The sequence below is a fragment of the Fringilla coelebs genome (genome assembly GCF_963513975.1).
Source record: "Fringilla coelebs genome assembly, chromosome: 3".
Classification (NCBI taxonomy): domain Eukaryota; kingdom Metazoa; phylum Chordata; class Aves; order Passeriformes; family Fringillidae; genus Fringilla; species Fringilla coelebs.
This window is the reverse complement of record NC_140030.1, coordinates 53,457,981-53,478,714: the sequence shown is the minus strand read 5'-3', so window position 1 is coordinate 53,478,714 and position 20,734 is coordinate 53,457,981. Positions and strand designations below refer to the sequence as shown.

General features: G+C 40.8%; 1 protein-coding gene across 6 annotated transcripts in view; it reads left to right on the top strand.

Annotated features, from left to right (window-relative positions):
• The first annotated feature begins 7,184 nt into the window (after nt 1-7,184).
• ECHDC1 (ethylmalonyl-CoA decarboxylase 1) overlaps nt 7,185-20,734 on the top strand; it is a 42,138-nt gene continuing 28,588 nt past the window's right edge. For 2 of the 6 annotated variants that reach the window (XM_084201571.1, XM_084201566.1), the window contains exons 1-3: nt 7,415-7,467; nt 14,693-14,914; nt 19,702-19,844. In XM_084201571.1, coding sequence (XP_084057697.1) covers nt 14,695-14,914; nt 19,702-19,844 — 363 coding nt within the window. In that variant the 5' untranslated portion in view covers nt 7,415-7,467; nt 14,693-14,694. The other 4 variants (XM_084201569.1, XM_084201567.1, XM_084201568.1 and 1 more) reach the window with 4 other exon arrangements.

The window sequence follows — 20,734 nt, the reverse complement described above, 5'->3', positions numbered from 1 at the left end:
TTGTTTGTTTTGGTGTTTGTTTGTTTGTTTAATATGACATTAGGCTTCCTACCCATCTCTTCCTGCTTGGATGAGAAACAGCAAATGGAATACTGCACAGCACACCACATGGCCACAAATGTTTGATCACATTCAACGAACAATAATACCAATATCTAGTGTTAGAAAACACTCTATGGAGAATGTCTGTCTAGTCATCCATCCATCATTCTGCAAAGGGGAAGGGGACGTAAAGGGAAAGGCAGGAGACTCCCCTGTGCACACACAGACACACAACTTGCCAGCTGCCCTTTGAGCTGATTGATGCTAACAAGTGAAGACCAACAGAAATCCTAAGTATCTCTGGAAATGATGACATGGTACCTCATCACCAGCTTTATAGGAATAAAGAAATAAATTTGTCTGCATTAAATAAATTATTATCTGTGATTAATTCATTTGATTCAGCAGTTAAAAGCTTGTACCCTTTGTTTTCTTGTGTATTGCTGGGAAGTACATGTTGTTGAAGCACCAGAAAGCCGAAAGAAATTCTGTAATGATTCAGGCTCTTTGTTAATATTTCAAATCCTATTTAATTCACATGTATCTGAAAGGTGGTAAGAGAGATGATAAAATCGACGAAGCATTCATTTCTTTATGCTATTTCTTGTAAGGATAGGCTGGCCATATTTTCAGATGTGCTCCGCAGCAGTCCCAAAATAAAGCTGTCTGACTGTACAACCACATTGTGCACAGCCAATGCAAGCATGAGTAGCCCTGCCTCAGGGACACAGTGCAAACTTACACTTATGCTGACTCCAGATTGCCATCCCCTGGTTACCTTGGATAGTCCAGGGATTTTGCACTCCCGTTTCTTTGGGCCAGCTGGCAATACACACCTATCTAGTTCAAGTTGAATAAAACAAGATTTGAGCGTACTTCAAAAGAAAACATAGCGTGAACAATAGAGTGACTCAAAGAGATCAATGTTCCAGTGTTATTTATGTTAGCTGTTACTTCAGGCTGTATTTATTTATTTTTAAAACCCCAAACACTTAACTAATGGGTTTGTATGCTGTTTGTCCAGTTACCTTGTGTTGACAGGGGTAAATGGGCCAGGACAGGAAACATCAGTACACAACAAAAATCTCTAGAGGTTTATTTCACTTCCAAATCTCTCTGCATTTGCTTTTAGCTTTGAACTAAACCAGAAAAGCAGTAAATTTTGAAACTGTAAAAAAGAGCAATGGGTTAGCACTTTAGATCTGTACAGGATTATGCTTTCAATGAGGAAAAGTGCAGGGCCTGGTTTATGTTTAAAGGCTTTAAGAATAGTAGACATTCAAATTTTTTTTCTGTGAAAACAGAAATATTTACAAACCCAGCTTTTTACAATAGTTAAAAAACACTGGCATGTAGATACAAATTAATTTAGCCTAATTAACTACTTCAGAGACATGATCACAGTTATCAACTGTTCTTTAATATTATTAAAATATCCAGATTTAATACCATGAAATCTCAGCTGACAGTCAGAGGTTTCTGTTTTCAATAACCTCTTTTACTATTACAGTATTTTCACACGTTTCTATTTAATGTTGGCTACTACAGGATGAGCTCTAAGCTGGTCCATTTTCCCATATAAAGTCCAGTAGCCCTGGTGAACCTGGAGTCATAGGATTCAGCAGGCAGCTCTCCCCCAACCCAGCTGACAACCTCATTATCCATCTTTTGAAATATTTCAGCTGTGGAAGTGATACACTTATGTAACATGTAGTTGAGAAAAATAAAACCATCTCTGCTTTTAAAGAGGAATACTCTGCCCCTCCTGCCACCATTTAATTCTCACAATTTCTCCTTTCTCTATAAAGTGTGAACTAGAAAAATATCATGAGTAAAAAACAGGGATGACCAGGAAAGATGAAATAGAAACATAATGGCAGATGAGAGCAGGGGATAATCCTACCATAAAGAGGTACCTAAAAATATTCCAGTTCTTTTCATTTAGCAACAATCCTCACATCACATCACAGCATTTTCCGTTTTACCTGGAACCACTATCTCTTCATGTGAAAAGGGGCGTTAGAACAATGTAATAAACAAAACAAACAGCAGGGTAGTGTTTCTGTGGTTTCTGTGACCAGCAGCCATAGGAACTGGAGCTGGGAATCTGGCAGTCAGTGCGTCACCCACCTATGCCCCAGTGCCCAAAATGGCTGCAGGACTTGTGCCCCCATCACCTCACGGTCTCCATGCACAACAGTTTCTTCTCTGGCATGGCAGATACAGGGGATTCTTTCCAACGGCCAGACTTGAAGAGGTCAGTCCTGAATCAAGGGTTTCTCTCTGCCACAGCTGCAGAGATGTAGCTGCTGTGACAACGGAGACATTGCAATGGATGGTGCCTGCAGCAGTGTGCTCAGCCATGTGCTTGGTGGAAATGCAGCAGTGCCAAAGACTGAAATCTGCAGCCAGATCTCTGCACAGTTTCTCATATGTGGACCTCCTGCAGAGGTATCTAGGCACAGAAGTGCCAATGCAGACCATGATTTTATGTTACAGCTACTGATAATAACTGGAACTGCTCTTCCAAAAGCTCTAATGCACTGGGAGGCAAGAAGGAATGTGGTTTGGCAGGCAGAGTGGGCCTGATTCAACCAACTGCTTATGTGTCACTGAAATCAATGGTGCTATTTAGGGGCTTAATTGCTTTGCTGAATCCAGGCCAAAGAAACAAAAAGCAAGATGGTTAAGCTGCAAAGCTTGGATATATATCTTAAATCTTGAACACTTACATCCTTTATCAATATTATGATTCTCCCCAACAATTCAGAGTTGTTCAGAAAAGTTTCAAAGGAAACACATGCCTTACTTTTTGGCCATGACTTAGCTAACATTTTGGTGTACCATTATTCATGCAGATAATGCCATTTTCTTAAGAACAGAGAGACACAAGTGAAGTGCCACAACAGGCTGTTTTTGCAGGTCAGAGCTGTATTTAATATCTACAGCATTTAAGCATTCCTACCAAGGTTATACAACTGCTAGAGACATCTGGACCTAATACTGAAATGTTCCTATTGCAATCTGTGTGTGCGTGAACATTCTTGTGCCAAAATATTTATTTAAAACTGTCTTTAAAAGAAAGAACAATAACTTCAAGGAATTATAATTTTTTCAGTTGTTTTTCTTTCAATAACAAACACACCTCAGACAAATAAAAATTAACAGTTTCAATACCAGTGTTTAAATAATGATTTTACTCACTGGTTAGTCAGTATCCATAAAGAATGGCTGCATTTGCCCTAATTAATGCCCCATTTCCAGGAAAGAATTTAATTAACATCTGACATTTAAGCAGCACTACAATGTGGTGTGCAATTATCACCTGGCCTACTTCGGTGTGATTCAAATGCTCTTGGAGAAAAAGACACTTTTTCTTCCACTGAAAGTTTTACAGAATGGAGTAGCAGCAGAGACCTAAGGAAATGAAGGAAAGAAAGCCAGATCTTTGGAGAGATTTAGGGTGGAGTTTTCCAGTACAATTAGCCCATCCCAGTGGCTGGCTGGCCCTTCAAAAGAGGAGGACCCACTCATGCACCTCTCAGCTTTGCCCTGGGCCATCTATTCCTAACCCACTTCCTCTCCCCATATTGGCAAAGCCCTGAGTGCTACTGGAAGAGTCAGAACTAATAATACAACTGAGCCCATTTGATAACTCAATGCTGCTAAAACAGGACGGTCTTCCTCCTCTAGTTTCCTTCATCTTCTTTCCCCTGCTTTGTGTCCCTCAGGTTCCACCAGCAGCAAGACAAGCCGGTTCAGTTCCTTAGCCCCGCAATCCAAAGAGAAAGTAGATGCTGTGCTAAAGCAGTTTCCTGACAGTTCAGTGAGCTCAGCTGGCTCTCCCCTGGTTCTCACTACCGGGATTAAGAAGGGAGAAGCATGGGACCAACACCTCCTAGTGGAAGTGGGCTGGTATTTTGTCTCATGAAATCAGATCTTTTCTTGTGTAGGACAGTACACCACAAACAAGCATGTTTTTGTACTGCATGTATTTTCTATCAGAAAATTAGTGTCTAATCAAATGACAGTGTTGGTGAAGTAAAAGGTAAGAGCACATGGCAGGGACCTGATAGCCCTCTTGGTTGGTCTGAGGCCACTCTTCCCATGGTGAGCTGTAACCACAGAGAGGACTTCGCAGAGTAAGAACCTACTTTACCCTAACTGTTCAACTTGCTTGATATGGCATGGAAACATGGAACGGTTTAGGTTGGAAAAGACCTTCAAGGCCATAGACTCATACACTAACTTAAGTAGCTAATAATGTTTAAATATCCAGTATTTGCAGGGTCACTGAGAGTGTGAGCAAGCACCAAGCTGTGGCTATGCTGAACCTCTCTCCTGCTCTCTGGCCTGATGAATATTTCATTATGCTATGTCAAGAGAAACAGCTATTGGCAGGTGGGCCAGGGCTCCTTTCCCTCAACTTCCCAACAATACCTTACAGCCTCCTGATCAGAGCATCTTCCCCAGAGAAATAAGCTGGTTTGCTTTGGCAGAAGAGGGCCTGGGGGACACTTTCCATGCTATGCTACAGTGGCAGGTGTTTCCTTACCACATCTTCCAGCCATGCCTTGCTGGAGCTCAGAGTCAGCTCTGCAGAAAGAGATCCTTAAACAACATAGACAAAGAACGCAAAATCAACACATTGTGATAGGATGGGTATGGAGCTACCTGGGAAGAGCTGAGCCCTTTGCAGACACATCCAGTGACCAAATACTGTGTGAGAAACTGGCAATTTTGGGGCATGAGGTGGAGGCTGGCATACAAGTATTGATACATTTGCAGTTCTGAGGTACTCACGGTGACTGCCCTGTCCCCAGCCAGCCCCTGCCTAACAAAGTCAAACCAAATGTAACTTGGCATGTGGGGCTGCATTTAGAAAGCTGCAGCAGCTCTGAGGTATTTCAGATATCTGCAGTGAGGACGGGAGAGACAGATGGGAGGTAGTCTTGTTAGCTAACCTGATATAAATTGTCTCTTCCCATGAATCACAGCTGTCAGGCACCAATGGAATTTGGGAGCCTCTAGGGTGAGGCTGTAAGGAGAACCTGAATATCATGATTTTGGATCCAGAAATCTAGATTTTAGAAATATTTCAGAAATTTAGGAATAGAATGCATGTGTCCACTTTTTTATGTGGGTCTAGTCTTTGAAGTACATGTTACACCATCCTTTAGCCTGCCACACTTCCACACAGAGCTGATGACATTTGCCTCCTAAAAATTACAGTCAAGGGACCCTTTATGAACTGACTGTGGGTTTATGTGTTGGTTAGTATCCAATAATTCCTGAGATCTAAGCCCAGATCTGCCATCTATCTGTTCCATTGCTCTGAAAGGAGTCCATAAAAATAGCACCCGGGAGCTCTGTATCTATTGGAATTCAATATTTCAGTCTGGCAGCCTTGAAACCAAGAATGAAGCATTGCTCTTTTAGCCAGTACATTGTCGCCAGCTTCTGGGTCAGCAACAGGGAATGGGCACATTCTATGTAATTCAGGTCTTGACCTGCCTCTCCTAGGTCAGTACTGCTTCAGCAATGCAAGGAGAGAGTATTACTGAAATCAGTAGAATTATGTGCAAGAATAAGAGTGAGCAACTTGCAGGATTGTACATTTTTTTTCTTTCTTATTGTACAGTCAAACATCCAGGGGGCTAGTCACCATCCTGCTGAAAGTTACAGCCTGTCTGGTCTTTAGTGTCTGTTTTAAAGGATGATCCCATCCACCTGTTCATTTTCCTACAGTCCTCATTCTTCACTCTGAGCGCATCCTAGTCTTTTCCTTATGTCCTATATGAAGCAAGGCAATAAAACCAAAAATGAGGCAAACTGGTTTATGGATCTGGTCCGGTTCGTGCTACTTCCACCAAGCGCTGCTAGGTGGCAATATGTTACCTGGGAAACCAAGAGGTTCCAGCCACCGTCGCTCTCCTCTGCTTCCGACGGAGCAGGGACGTGCCTGGGCATCGCTCCGCTCCAGAGAGGAGCAAAGCCCTTGGAGCAGGACCTGGTGAGGGCAGCTTCGCTCACACAGATCTTTAGTGAGGTTTTCTAGACACAACTGCAGAACTGAATCCTACTGGGAAAATTCTTTGTGAACCCAAAAGGAAAAATAAGAGGCAAGCCTGCTTGTTGCAGAGAGTGTTGTAAAAAGGAAATGTATCCTTCTATTGTATAAAGATAGCACTGCCTGGGACTAGACTATGTCATATTCTCGATTCTCTGAATAATACAAAGTTGAAAGTACCTGTTTGGCGTGAAAAACTTTTGTTTTCTCCACATAAATGAATAATTGGAATCCCCACATATTCAATTATACTTTTAAATAAACTAGCCAATTTCGGAACATTTGTATTGACAGTTGGGTTGAAAAACAGCTTTAATAAAGATGGAGAAGATGTATTTCCAGATACATATTTCAGCCATGCTGCAAATACTTAAAACTGAGTCATCCTATGCATATGTCTCAACAAGGACACAGAAAGACTGGCTCATATTTGCATAATGTTTTGAATTTTCAAAGCAGTAAGTGATCTTCATTGAAACCATTTATTTCCCTTGATCTGGCTGCTGGCAAAACCGAGGGCAGGGTTGCATGTGACAGTGCCATTTTATACCAGCCTCAAGTTTACACAATTACAGTTTGATGCCAGGTAGCTTGCGGCTTGCTCAGCACTTTGGTCCAGATGCCAGAGCTGGGTACAGGTGAGCGGCACCTGGAGCCGGAGAGGCACAGCGGCAAGGAGCAGGACAGCTGGAAAGAGCTCCCACTTAGGCTGACAGGTAAAATAGATTGATGTGAAAATGGGGAGCCCAAGTCTCTCCCTGTGGGGACGTGGACAGGGAGCTAACATCGCTGCTGCCCGCTGCGCACCGCCGGGCACAGCAGGTGGGGCCCCGCCGCTCCAGGCTGGATGCTCCCGGCAGCGATTCCTATCCTCAGCTGAGGCGAGACCTTGCCCTGAGCCTGCGGAGAAACGAGGCTCTCTAATCATTACCCTGACTTGGATAGAAACACGGGGCTTGGTTTTCAGAGACGGAGGCCATCGGTGCAGAAAACAACAATAACAACGACCTGCTTATGTAGTATTTAGCAACCTCGGAGCTGACAAGTATCGTCCGCTTCAAAACTGCTTAAATTCAGGCAGAGCTCTCGGCGTTTGGGATCACGCCTCTATGGACGCGGTATGAAGCCCTCTTCTGCCGCCTCAAGTCCGCCCTCAGCTCCTGTGGGCTCAGTCGGCTTTTAATGAGCTTTGCTCGGCGCGGGGCTGCCCCGACACCGCGGGGCCCGCGGCGCTGGCAGGCGGCTGCGGGCCCGGCCCGGAGGCCGCGGCCGCGGTTCCCGGCGGGGCCCTTTCCCCGCAGCACCGCCCGCCTCCGCTGCTCCGCCGGCGCCGGGCCGGTCGGTGCTGGGCCCAGGTCAGTGCCCGGCCGCGGGGCTCCGCTGCCCCGGCCGCCCGCGGCCCTCGGGGGAAAAGGGGCCTCTGCGGGGGAATGGAGCTGCCGAGGCGGCGTGGGGCTCCGGCAGCGTCCGGGGCGGGGCAGGCGCGGGGCCTCCCCGTCCCCGCGAGGCCTCGGGGCGCCCGCGGCGGAGGCGAGGTGGCTTCGCCGGTACCGGAGAGGCCGGCGGTGCTTCTGCTCAGCCCTGACACCTCGGTTCTCGCTTGGGGAACTGCCGGTCACCGCCCGCTTCGGCCCTGCTCGGCACTGAGCCCTGCCTTGACGGTTGATTTAACATAAAGTCATTTTCTTAAAAAAAAAGTGTCGGAAAAGCTTCCCTAGGTCAGACCGCGTGCATCAGCGCGCTGCTCGGCATTTTGGCATCGCAGGTTAGCAGCAAGAAATGTCCGCTGGGGAAAGAGCTTCCAGCCCTCGGTCCCTTGAGTCTTGACATCTTCCCGGGGTGGTACCGTGCAGGGGGGTTGCCATTGCTTCCCGGGATTCAGGGTGTGGAGCCAAGGAAGACGGTGAGAGGCAGTCCTGATGTGGTGCTGCTGGTTCCCACTGCTGTTACTGGGGGACAGGAGAATCGTGGCTGCGTGGCCACTTCAGACCTCGGTATATGGTTTTTATGGTGTTGCTGTCGGCAGGAGCATTTATGGGTGGTGGTGGTAAGGAAAGAATAGTAAAGAACAGTGAATTAAGTGGAATTCAGAATACTTCTTGCCCATACTTACACTTTTCAAGGCAACCATTGGGAAAGCATCAATATTTGTGGTTACAGCAAGAATTGAATTCATGCTTTTATGGTTCAGGATTTGGTGACTGAAAGGCAAATGATGAGTTGGTTGTGGTTGTTTCCATTCCTGTGAAGTTGTGCATCTGCTCTTCTTAAAGGTCTCTAAAACATACCTAGTGGGCAGTGAACTTATAAGAGCTTTCCGTCATTGTTAAAAAAGCTCCTTTGATGGCATGTGTAAAGAGAACCTCTTTGGATCAAAGCTTTAAAAAATAAAGGGCCTGAGTGCTTTTTGCGGAAGATAACAGATTCTTGCCCTCTATGGAACTCAAAATCTTTCAACTTGCTATGGAACTCAAAATCTTTCACTCACCATGTGACCAAAATCAAATGTTTTTAGGTAGTGTCATCTGTATTTATGGAAAGGCTTTCTTTGTCACCTGTTTTGCATCCTTAAATACCATTGTTTTTCAGTATGTATCTTTGTGATTTGTTCACTATTCTTCAAAATAATTAAGATGTGATTAAGAGAAAATGTAATTGTTTAGATATAGAAGGACAATTCACATCTAAACTCTAGCCTACAGGCGTCATTAAAAAACTAAACGAAGAACACATAGTTTGGAAAGCCATAGTTTGCTATGCCCAGAATTGGGCTGCTCAGAAACTATGGAAATAGCAAGAAAAAAAGAGGGATAAAAACAGAAATGAGGTGTAAATGGTCAGCCAGCTTAAAACTGAAACTACAGACAAGGTTTTTTTTTTATTTGCAGGGTTAAAGGGTTTTTCTTCCTCCAGTTAATTTTTATTTCCCATGTACATTATTTGATGCTATTTCAGTTAGTTAATTTGGCCATGTTCTCAGTTCTTGTTCTCTCAGCTTCTGGATGGATAAACTTTGTTTCTAATGCTGACATCTAGAAAGTAGCAGGCCCAAATCTTTTGTTCTCTTAACAGTAATGCAGAGGATAAAAAAACTGTTCTTTAAAATACCAGCTACTTTTAAAGCCTGTTTTTAGAGGAGTTGTAAGGCTTTTCAGGTAACTTGCTGAACTGAAAGGACTATTGATCCCATCTAATTTGTCTACAGTGAAGGTACCAGAGACAATCTACTAAAAATTTGAACAGGGCTCAGCAAGTTTGAGAGCCATGACATTTTGAGAAAGGCATGAGGGATCCATCCCCTAGCTGGGGAGGCAGAATCTCCTCAGCTCCCCAGCTTTGTTTAGTTTCTGCATTTGCAAATTATATTTTGTCAGTATGTTTTCTGCTGCTGATCCCTTAGCAAGCTTGTGATCTGTATTTGCTGCTTGCTTTCAGCAGTGAGAAAACCAGCTGGAGAAGTGACTGCCCTCAGCTTGCTTCATCTGGTAATTATTAGAGTGGGACAACCTGTTGGACAAGGTGTTTAAGCTAACCTAACCCACGCATCATGGAAGGAAAGTAGAGAGATGGATAAGTGGATGAGGTAGGTGGAAGGCTCTGTAACCCTCAGGTGAGGAGGGGTGGTGACAAGCAACTGGCAACAGAGGAATCCTGCATGTGAATCCTCACTACTACACCTTTCTTGTGTCTGAAGGCAGGGTCTGCTGACTCCTTGTCACTGTGAGACCAAGTTGGCCTTCTTTTGTGTTTGAATCTCTTCTCTTTGTCCAGCACCATAATTTATTTTCTTTTTTTTTATTCCTTATAATCACCCACCAGCCTACTGCCTAGGGTTACAGTCAGTTGTTGTTATTTTTATAGTTTTTCAACCTACTTTTTCTTTTTTTTTTCCTACAAATGGGCTATTTTCATGCTTTGTTTTCTCCATCGCTTTGCCTTTTCATCTGCTTTCATGCTGTAGGGTCAGCTGTGCCAGCCCTCAGTACTGGGCCACCACTTGCTTTCCATTAATTGGCCGCTGCAGGAACCTGTTGAAGCATCTGCCAGTCATAGTGACTGCTCTCTAGTACAGGTGAATGCCTTTTAAAGTCACTGGTAAGCTACCCACACAGGGTTGAGTTGTGAGTCATCTCATCATCATCCTCAGTTCACACCTTCTAACCTTTCTTCCCTGTCTTTCTACTTCTGTGCTTGTTGCTGAAATTGCAGCTGCCAAAGGTCTTCATCAAGTCAGGTTTTCTTCTTGACCATGTGCCATTGATGCCTTTGGTAGTCTCACAAAAGGGCCTAATTGGTTTTTTAATGCCATTTGAGTATTTTCTCCTCCCTGAGATTTATTTTGTGGATTTTGTATGTTGAATCCCTTTATTTCTGTTACGCTTAATCTCAGTATACCTTCATCCAAACCCAGAAATTCAGTTGATGGATTTTTTTTTTTTAGTATCTATAGCTGTACATCACACACCTGTCACATCCTGCCCCAGATGAAAGGGCATGCTTGTTTCTCTGATGTATTGAAAACACACCCCTGCATCTTTTATTTCCCCATTTTCTTTTTCCCTGACTTGTGTCAATAATTCAGGCACCATTTTTGAACTGGAATTTTCCTTGCTCATGTATTTTAACTTGCTGATTTAGCTTGCTGTGTAGTGCAGTGTTTCTTGTTTGAGCATACAGCTTCTAAGATTTAGTTCTCTGGTTTGTCTTAGCTCTTCTACCCTTTCTTCAAGAAAGTTGCTACCTACAGCCCTTACCTCTTACTTTGGCCAGATGTCTTAATGTTCAGTGATAATCGCAACTGGCAGCATTGCTGTAGGTTGCTGTTTGATACATCATGTGTTAGGAGACATTTGGGTTGCAGCAGAGCAGTAATGGCAAGAGCAAATACCCTTGTTCACGACATAATAATTTCCCAACAAATCTACTCAGGGAGTATTGTTGGTGTTATCCCTATTATTACTATGTTCTATTAATATTGTAAGGTCTGAATTTTACGTAGACAGTTGCTAGAGACTGTCAGAAGGCCTCTGATAATCTGCATGCACAAAAATACATAGATTGTGAGTGCCTGCATGTAGATACATGTGCTGCTCTTGCAGATAGATACATGTGCTACTCTTGCATAATGTCTGTCAGTCCTTTGTACTGGAGTGCTGGCACTCGATGTGTTTATATTAACCTACAGTCTGCTACCCCACAGGCAAGGGTGTTACAAAATCACTTGAGTGTCAAATGGGATTTAAACTGTTCTTTTATGTAAGAGGTGCAATAACTATGAAATGAACTATTGATGTCCATACTGTTGGCTTCTCTCTTAGTTGTCACCAGTGATATATAAAGCTGTAGCACTTAAAGCATATGAAAGATGGTAATTGACCACTGTTATTCCTATGCTGTCAGGTTGGGTTTTTTTCATTATAGGAACTGTGCATAAACTACCTTTGCTACAGAGGCTAATGGCTATAGCATGTTGCCTTTTTAAAATTAGACTAAGACTCCATTTCTGTAAGTATGTATAAATAGATGTGAAGTATGTATAAATAGATGTGATTGTGCTAAACTGAAAATCTGAAAATTTTAGTGTTAACAACATCTCTTAGCCGGTCCTACAACATTGTAAGTATTACTGCAACATCTTTCTTTCACTTCTTTCATGAAAAATACAGAAATAATCAATCTCAGTCTTGCAGTGGATTGTGAATGCTCCATACTGATTGAAATTCTGGATGTTGTTTGTCAGATATGAGCAGAAATCCCTTTAAACTGAGAGAGCTCTAGCTCTTCCTATCATACTTTTCTTGAGTGGTTAGCTCAGTCAGACTGAACTATTAAAATAATCTTATTTTTATTTAAAAAATTGTATTGGTCACTGACTGGTACTGTAGGAGATGGTTGTAAAGAAAATAATTCAAAGATTATACCTTGCATGAGTCATTAATTGTGAGTCATGATCAGCAGGCAGTGGTATCCAATTTGTTTTCTAATCCTGCACTTGCTGCTGTTCTTTATTACCATAGTGATAATATTAAAGAGCTGTTAATGCACATAACCACGCAGTTGAAAATGACAGACTCTTTTTTCATTGGAATAAAATTTCCATATCTTAAGTCTGTTTTGCTCGCTATATTTCTTGTCATGAGAAATTCATGTACAAAAGTCATAAAAAAAGTTTAAGTCAGCAAGTGGTTAAGTTAGCAGAACAGCCTTTTTTCCCCCCTCCTCTTTGCTTTCAAACCAGTCATTGGGGCTTCCTAAAGAATTCCAGCTAGTCTGTTTTAGTATGAGAGCTGAGGACACTTTGTATTCATTAAAAATTGGGAGTTGGTTGTTCAAGGTACACTTTACAAGGAAAGGCTGCACTGTCCATGTATTTCATGTTTGTTCTCTCCTGAGCAAAAGCTAGCAGCTGGATGGAAAGTTTTATTGCTTTAATATATGCTGAGGAATGACTACTGAGGTTTTAGAGAAAATGGGAAGGCTGTCTCTCTCTTGAGAGACTGAATATAAAAAGAATCAATTAGGAGAAATAAGCTTTAGAAACCCATTTGCACTCTTTAAATAAAATTTTAAAAGCTCTGAAAGGTGGTAGCTGAAGTGTTGCAGACTATTAGAATGTGCATAGATGGAGAGTGTTTGGGTGCAGCAGCAGTCAGGGAATGTTTTTTATGAAGTAATGAATCTTGTACTCAATTCTATTTTAAACTTGATTAAATTTTGTAATCAGTTTTATTAGTTTACACTTTGGAAAAGTTCCTCATGACAGATTGAAGCCTTGTTTGTCAACAGATATTAAAAAATCATCCCTTTACGTTTTCTTGCGCAGATGATTTTATAATGCATAACTTTGTGTAGGCCTTACTAGTTTCTTTGTGTTGAGCTTGTGAGATCCTGCTGTATTGGTGGGTGCAGTTTGGCAGGACAGGTATGGATCTACTGGCATAGATGGCTCTTCATAATTGCCTGGCATTGCTGCACGTACCTTCACATCCCATAGTGTGGTTGCTCTGCAAACTCCTACCCCCTTTGAATGAGGACTATACCTGTGCCAACAGAAGAGTTTTCAGGTTTAGTGTAGGATGGTACAGCCAGTGACAAGATAAGTGTTTACCTGTTAGGGCTGTTCACTTGTTTCATTAGGAGCTAATTGTGTGTGGTTTTTAATGTGCATTTACTTGATCGCGTGTAAATAATAAAGGTTTTCAAAAATGTTGAGTCTGTAAGTTACCCTAACAGAACATACGATGTAGCTGTCGCCAAATTCTGTCTCAGTGAATGTGTTTGTGTTCTGAGTTCACCTTAGAAAAACTTTCCAACAGCTGCTTGCCAATTTTGAAAGTATCTTGTTTCTGCCAAATATGATTCAGAAACAAAGAAGGTCTTTTCCCAGTTATCAAAAAAATTAGCATCTACCATGTCTTATGAATGGCCAAGCCCATTAAAAAGCAGGTTGGGGCAAAGGTAGGACTACTCCATCAAATTGCAAAATAGCAAGCTTTTTTTTTTTCCATGTCCTGTGGGGATTCTTTTGATTCCATTCTGATTGGTTTCTAAGATGACTTTATTTCCAGATTAGCAGTTTTCAGTTCAGGCTTTACCCAGTTTCTTTCAAGTCACTTGTAAACTGCTTTCTCCAGTAGACTCATTTCCAGAGTAAATAAATTAAGGCAGAGATGCAGATCAAGTGATAATTACTTTCTTGTTATTTCCTGATTTACAGTTGTACACTGTAGAGTGGAAATAGCAGAGGAATAAGCCATGGGTATACTGGTACACAGAAATACTTTACAAGTATTATTACTTGTATAAAAGGCAAGTGTGGCGCTCAATGCATAATACTGCTGCACACTTCTCATCCTTTGGAGCGCTGCACAGACTCTGTGCCCAAATGAGATTAACTCAAAGTGCTACTGGGATGACTGGGAAAAGCACATAACAATCAAAGGCTAGACAGCTTAATTAGTTTTAAAATGGGGTGTGACAGATGTGTTAATGGAATTAGGTGACAGGGAACAGACTTCGATATAGGAATGAATGATCTTCAGCTCTTAATTTTTAAGTTCCTCAGATATTTCTTTGGGGAAGGTCTTGCTCTAATAGTTGCTTACACAAAAGCAGGACATCCAAATCTTGAAAGTTGTGGGATTTGATAGGATTTTTCCTCTGTTATAGGTGTGTTTGGGGATCTTGGTGGTTTTTTAGAGGGAAGGGTGAGGGAGAGTTTGGAAGAGTAATACAGAGTAAACTGGTCTAGTGAAATATGTAGTTTTTTCTGTAGTTTTTGAGCCTCTTGTTTTCTGCAATATATTTCTTGGTAAATTTTAAAAGGAAATATTTTAAAAGATGATAATACCTGGCTTAACTGCTAAAATCACTCCATAAAACTCCTTCTGTTTACTTGTGATGGTAGATTCAAGTGAAGAATTTTGCTAATATAGTTTGCAGTGATTTCTGTCAATTGTTATGATTGTATCACCTTTATATTAGTTTTTGCTGTCATTCTTCCCTCTTTCTCAGAGGACTGAAGTGGATTTCAAAGGAAGTTTCCTAATTTTTTTTTCCCTTTACTCCATGTATTTCCAGAAATGGCCCTTGCTCTGTGGAAGAACTTTCTTCAGATTACAATGAAAAGGTTACTACCACAAAGAAGGTTGTCACTGTATAATGGTGCTCATGGCTACGAGGAAGAATCTATAAAGAAGAAACTTCAGCAGTTTTCTGGTGGATCCATCAACCTTTCCAAAGAAGACAATGGCATTGCAATACTTACTTTGAATAACCCAAAGTTAATGAATGCTTTTACAGGTATTAATTAGTTGATGGGATTGCTGGTTGGTTTTGGTCTTTCTCTTGTTCAGTTACCTGTTTTGACATTTTGCCTAAAGAAAGAGAAACACTCTGCTTTACCACACCTTAGTCAAAAGAGTACATGTGTTTATTTTGACGTGCTGCAAATGTGTCCAGTGTTTTGTAGTAACTTTGCTATACATGTCATAAGAATCTAAGAAATTCTCAATGACAAAAGGACTGTCTTGCAGAAGGTGCTTCTCCCCATGTTGCTTAAGTGTTAGCACAATTCTGCCACTGAGCTCTTTCTTGCATCTCGTCTCATTTTGTCATCACTGCTCTGGAAATATGGAAGGCATTTTTGTGGGCATGAGATGATGCCACCTCCCTTTTACAGGTGATATAGTAAGAAAGACTGAGTTTATTACTTGGTTCTTTACCTAAAGCCTTCCCTGTCTATTAAACTTCTGTAGTTTGATCTTTTCCACTTACCCAAACTGGCTTCCATTTGTTCTTCATTTGGCTTATGTCTTGAATATCAGTGACTGGTTAATTAAAGATCAGATGAGCTGGGTATTCTCAGCTGTTGCAGATCAGTGATCTATTTAATATGTTTTTACACTGGAGAATACTTAGCTATCAAAACCAAGTGTCCTATTTTATTAATCTTGTATTATGAGTGGGTTTTGTTCTCCAAGTTGAGTATATTTGCTGTCTCTTCTTAATTATCTAGATTATTCCAATTTATACCACTCTCTTCAGATGTGAGTGGCACAGGTCCAGGGTGTGCATCTGCTTGAGCTGGAGCTGTGCATAAGCCTTTACTGTAAGAATGATTTTATCTGTTAATATTTTGATGTGGATGCATTTGTGTCATCTTGCTGATTTCTTTGTTGCTGTTTTGTCTTCCTGCCCAGTTCTCACTGTTCCTTTGCTGTGAGAAAACATTTTGTAACATACTAGCAAAGTGTGCGCTTAATATGCAGAATGTCAATCTAGTCTTTCCACTAGTGATTGTTAGAGGAAAGGAGCCTAAGAGAGCAGCAGAATTGGTGGTAATGCACCCAGATGTTTCTGCATTCTCTTTTGTTTTGCTGAAAAAACTCATGTTAAAAAATCATTACCTAACTTAATAAATTGTAGCTAAAAGATGTTAGCGTAGGGATTGTCCTTCTGCATGCCTCCCTGTCAGCATACATGCTGTTATACAATTATAATTACATGGTTGTTTCTCCTTTTTCTACAGATTGGTTTCTATTTTTGACTCAAAACAAAACTGTGCAATGTACACCCTGTAGACTGTGTGCTTTTAGCTTATCTGTTGTGGAAGTTGAAAGGGGCATGCAAAAGGAGCTGTAACAGCCAAAGGAGAGAGCAGACTGGGTTTTTATGCTCTTTGAAAATTAGGAGTAATAAAAATCAAATTGCTTAAACCAAACTTTCATAGACACTGGCAAATATGTTCTCTGTTTTCTATGTGCTTGGCAGGAGAGTCTCAGAAGTGATTGGTAGTCGTGCTGAGCGCATGCAGCTGCCATTTAGGCAACTGATAGCTGTTCTTTGGTTGTACAATGTTCTGTGTAATGTTAATGTGCTGAAATCATATCACACATCTGGAGCTGAGCACCCAAAATTAGCAGACATTTTCTCACTGGCTCAGTTAGTTGTCTGTAAAATAATCTCTTCTCTCCTTACAGGACTGATGTGAAAATAACTTATTAGTGTATGCCAATTAGATGTTCTAGTAGCAAAGAGGAGCTACAAAAACCACTGAGGAAATTAATAGCTCTTTGTTGTGGATCCTCATTAGCATATAACAAATGAGCCATGGGATCAGTCAGTTCTGTTTTAAAGCAGTGTGTAGAGCCCTGTAGAGAGCTGTACTCCATTTTACTAGGCAATAGCCACAAAAAATTGCTCAGGAAAATCTTACTGTCAGTTCAAGAGATCTTGCTTCTTTGTGCTATACACCTACCTCTGCTAGAGACTTTTGTTTGCATGGGAGGGAGATTAGAAGCAAAATCAGGCTGATCTCTTTGCTGCTGCAATGAATGGTATGGCATCTTAATTTATACTGATCTTGATTTCATTTTTAACATTATTATTTGTAAAATGAAGTTGCTGAGAAACTACCAGGAACTTAATCCTTTGCCCTCAGTTGTGTATCAAATAATGCTCTTGAAGGGGCAGAATGGGGTGTGCTACCCTTGAATTGCCTCAGCAGAACCTGGTTGACTTCATTAGCCAGACCCTGAAGATATAGGCTACCTCCCCATCAAATTCTGTTGATTCTGTGTCTCAGAGCTTCTGAATAGTGGCAGATGTGAATTTTTATATCCATGCATGCTCCCTCTAGAAAGCTGCAAAACATTATTAAACTGTTGAGAGAAATTCTATTTTCCAAGCACTTACTTTACCCAGCAGTTTTTTATCTCAAAGGAATTATGTTTATTCTAAGCTTGAGCAACTCCTGAAATCAAAAACAGAACAAAATTGTTGGCAAGTTGCTAATGGGCGATATGGAGATTGTTATGCCTTTTTTCTCTTCTTAATTGGAATCTGATAGCCACCTGTTTGAAATGGTCTCTCTGGAAACAAACGCTAGTTATGTTAGTTTAAGCCTGGTAGAACCAATTTCAGCAACCCAGCCTCTTACTGAACTAAACTTGAATGTAGTTTAAAAGAGAAGAAAGCTAGCCTGTAGGAATTAGAAAATAATGATGATAGTTTTTATTTTCTAGAATTTGCTTGGAAACATTTTTGCTCAGATTATAGTAAAAATGCAAACAAATTATTTATTATTAATTCTATATAGAGCATGAACTTAGTGGTATCAAATACTGAAAGACTAAGATTGGCAGAATGAGGATTTGCTTTAGTGTTGTGCCTTCTTCATTATGTCAAACATCAGGAAATATACCTGTTGGTGAAATAATAGTTCAGTGTTGTCAGGAATGGAAAAGAGCCTCTTGCAGGAGAGTAGAACAGGCTCTGGCCAGTGCCTCTTGTCCCCTGCTATTGCATGTAACAAGCTCATATGGATCCTGCATTTTTTTCAGTTAACTCAATTTTTTTCTTGGAATACTCTTCAATACCTCACTGCTTTGCCTATTAAAAGAACCACGAACAGTGGTTCTGCTGTATCTGACTCTAGCAATGCTTGGATGCCATCCCAAATACCTTTCTGTTAAGACTTAAGAAGGAAAATATGCAATAAGTGAAATTCACAGGGTTAATGCACACCTGTTTGAACAGAAAACCATTTCAAGTGAAGACCCACAAAAATCTCATCTAGGCCTAGTTCTGCTCAGTATTCTCATTCCTGGCTTGGATGATGAAACAGAAGGTGAACTGCTGAAATGGTCAGGTGACCCCATATTAGGAGAGCTTGCAAGATTATTTTTTGGAGTAGAGGAGAGGCATTCAGTGGTCTTGATTAGTTGCTGCAAAGAGCTCAAGGTCAACAGGGTGAAATTCAGTGAAAACAAATGTAATGTGCCACATACAAAAAGTATGACCAAATTATAAATACAGAAGGGAAAGCAACTGGCAAAACTGCTGGGATTTTTTAGAGGATAATAGTATGGACTTGACAGTGGGTAAAAAAAACCCAACTCAGTGCTATTCTGGTATATAATATGTAATGTCCTCTTGATTATTGGCTACCTCAGAAACATTGTCAAACTGTGTTAATTCAATGGCTGAGACCAGGCCTAAGGGATAAATACTTGAATGAGTGTTCACTCTTGATGTGGGACTGGGAAGCTTACTTCATAATGAACTGTAAGAAATAAAAACATAGGAAAGAAAACATGAATGTCCCCTGGACTAGCTGCTAATGGGAGATTTCAGAAGAGGATGAGTCCTGTGCATGCAGGCATAGAGTTAAAAAAGCAGCACTGTTGGCAGAGGAGAGAGTCCTTGAGAGTATTAATTGAAAGCACATTTCTATCTGTAGAATGTAGCTTTGTCCATCTAAATTCTTGTCAAAGAAGGGTAAAGCTGAGAGTGTCATCAACCTGCATGTACTCTGCTTTCTGAAATTAGTTTCTGTAAAAGTTTTCTCTTAAGTATATAACTGGACAGATTTGTAGGCATTTAGGGAGGAAGAGCTTTAAATTAATGCAGGTACATTCCATTGATGTGGAAGATGCTGCTGTCTAGGAGGAGCTCTAGAAACAGGAGTTTGTAGAGTTCCATGTGAGGAGGGGTACTTAAGCAAATATGATGTTTATGATGTTTTATGATGAATTGGATGTTTAAACAAGAAATAAAAAGCTAATACTGTATGATGATATGCTTTATAAAGAGAGTCTTTATAGAAAAAAACCTTTGTTAACATTGACAGGTTATGCCTTGAGCCCACCCTGGACATGATTCTTTTCTATTCTCTGCCAATTGTTTGGGCAGGGAGGAATGTCAGTTACTTCCATATGACTAGTTGGACAGATCTTGATGGATACATATAAATTCATCTGTCCTGAATGTATGCAATTGCAAGCAGAAATAAATCAGGCAGAGGGTTTTTGTTTGTTGGTTTTGTTTGGTTTTGTTTTGGAGCTTTCTTGAGTGTAACACAAATATCCTTCATACAGAATATCCTTTGGAATTTTGGGAAGTCCATCCTTGGAGAACAAATGTATGACAGTGACTGTGTGCAGGATTTAAGATAATACTTTCTGTTGTGATTTTAAACCCAACACTTATTAAATGTAGATTGGTTTTGCTGGTGGAAAATGTAACAAAAACCATGATGGTGATAATAATTTCCTGTTAAAAGTTTTGTTTCTCCCCTCTTGTGGCAGGCACTATGATGATAGAACTCCAGGAGAGGGTAACTGAACTGGAAAACTGGAAGGAAGGCAAAGGTCTTATAATCCATGGTGCAGGAAACACTTTTTGCTCAGGATCTGATTTGAATGTTGTCAAAGAAATATCCAATTCCCAGGCAAGTATTAATACACATTCAGGTTTTGGAGAAAAATTAATTTTTTGAGATTCTTTTTAGACAGAAGTGTTGCACTACACTTCTGCAATTTTACATACAGGTCACAGAATGGAGCTTTAATGGTAAAAAAAATGCTGTCAGCCCCTTCAAGCTGTGATTTAAGTGTTATTGTAAGTGATTCATAACTTTAAATTCCTACACTAGATGTTCTTTTTAGCCTTTTCTTTTAAAAATGTCATTTCAGTTTCTCACAGCAGTATATGGCGAATTTGCACGTCAGATAAAATGTACTGCTGTAGTTTGACCTTTAGGAACAGATAAAAGTAATAATTTCTCATATTCTAAAGTGAAAAAAAAAAGGAATTTAAGTAGAATGGTTGCTATTACAGAAAGGTTTCTATTTTATCAAAACTCTGCTTGGACCTGCATGAAATGGAAGAACAGATGCAATTCTTGTGCTGTACTTGAGTCATGTGAGTCTTGTGTGTATCTATGAAGTTGCAGAGCTTGGGGTTTGATGGCAATTTTTTGCTCATGCCACCTATTGGACAGCTTTCACATGTGCTATAGTTGTCTGTGGGTTAATATGTGTGAAATAGGGCTTTGCCAGCTGCCAGGGAAGAGGGTCTTCCTGTGCTGCTCTTAGACCTGGTTTGTAGTTGTGGTAAGTGCCAATCCTGGTGCTTTTTTGTGGCCACTGCAAGTTTCAGGATTTAATCATGTAAATGAAACATTTAATTGGCCCTTCCAGTATGAATATCAACACAAAAACTGGTTAATCTATTTGTCTTTAGTGATATTTTTTTTTTCTGTTGATAAAACTAAATATCATAAACCCAACAATGTCTGGGATTTTATTTTTGGCCTTGTAAAATAAAAAGGACAGTCCA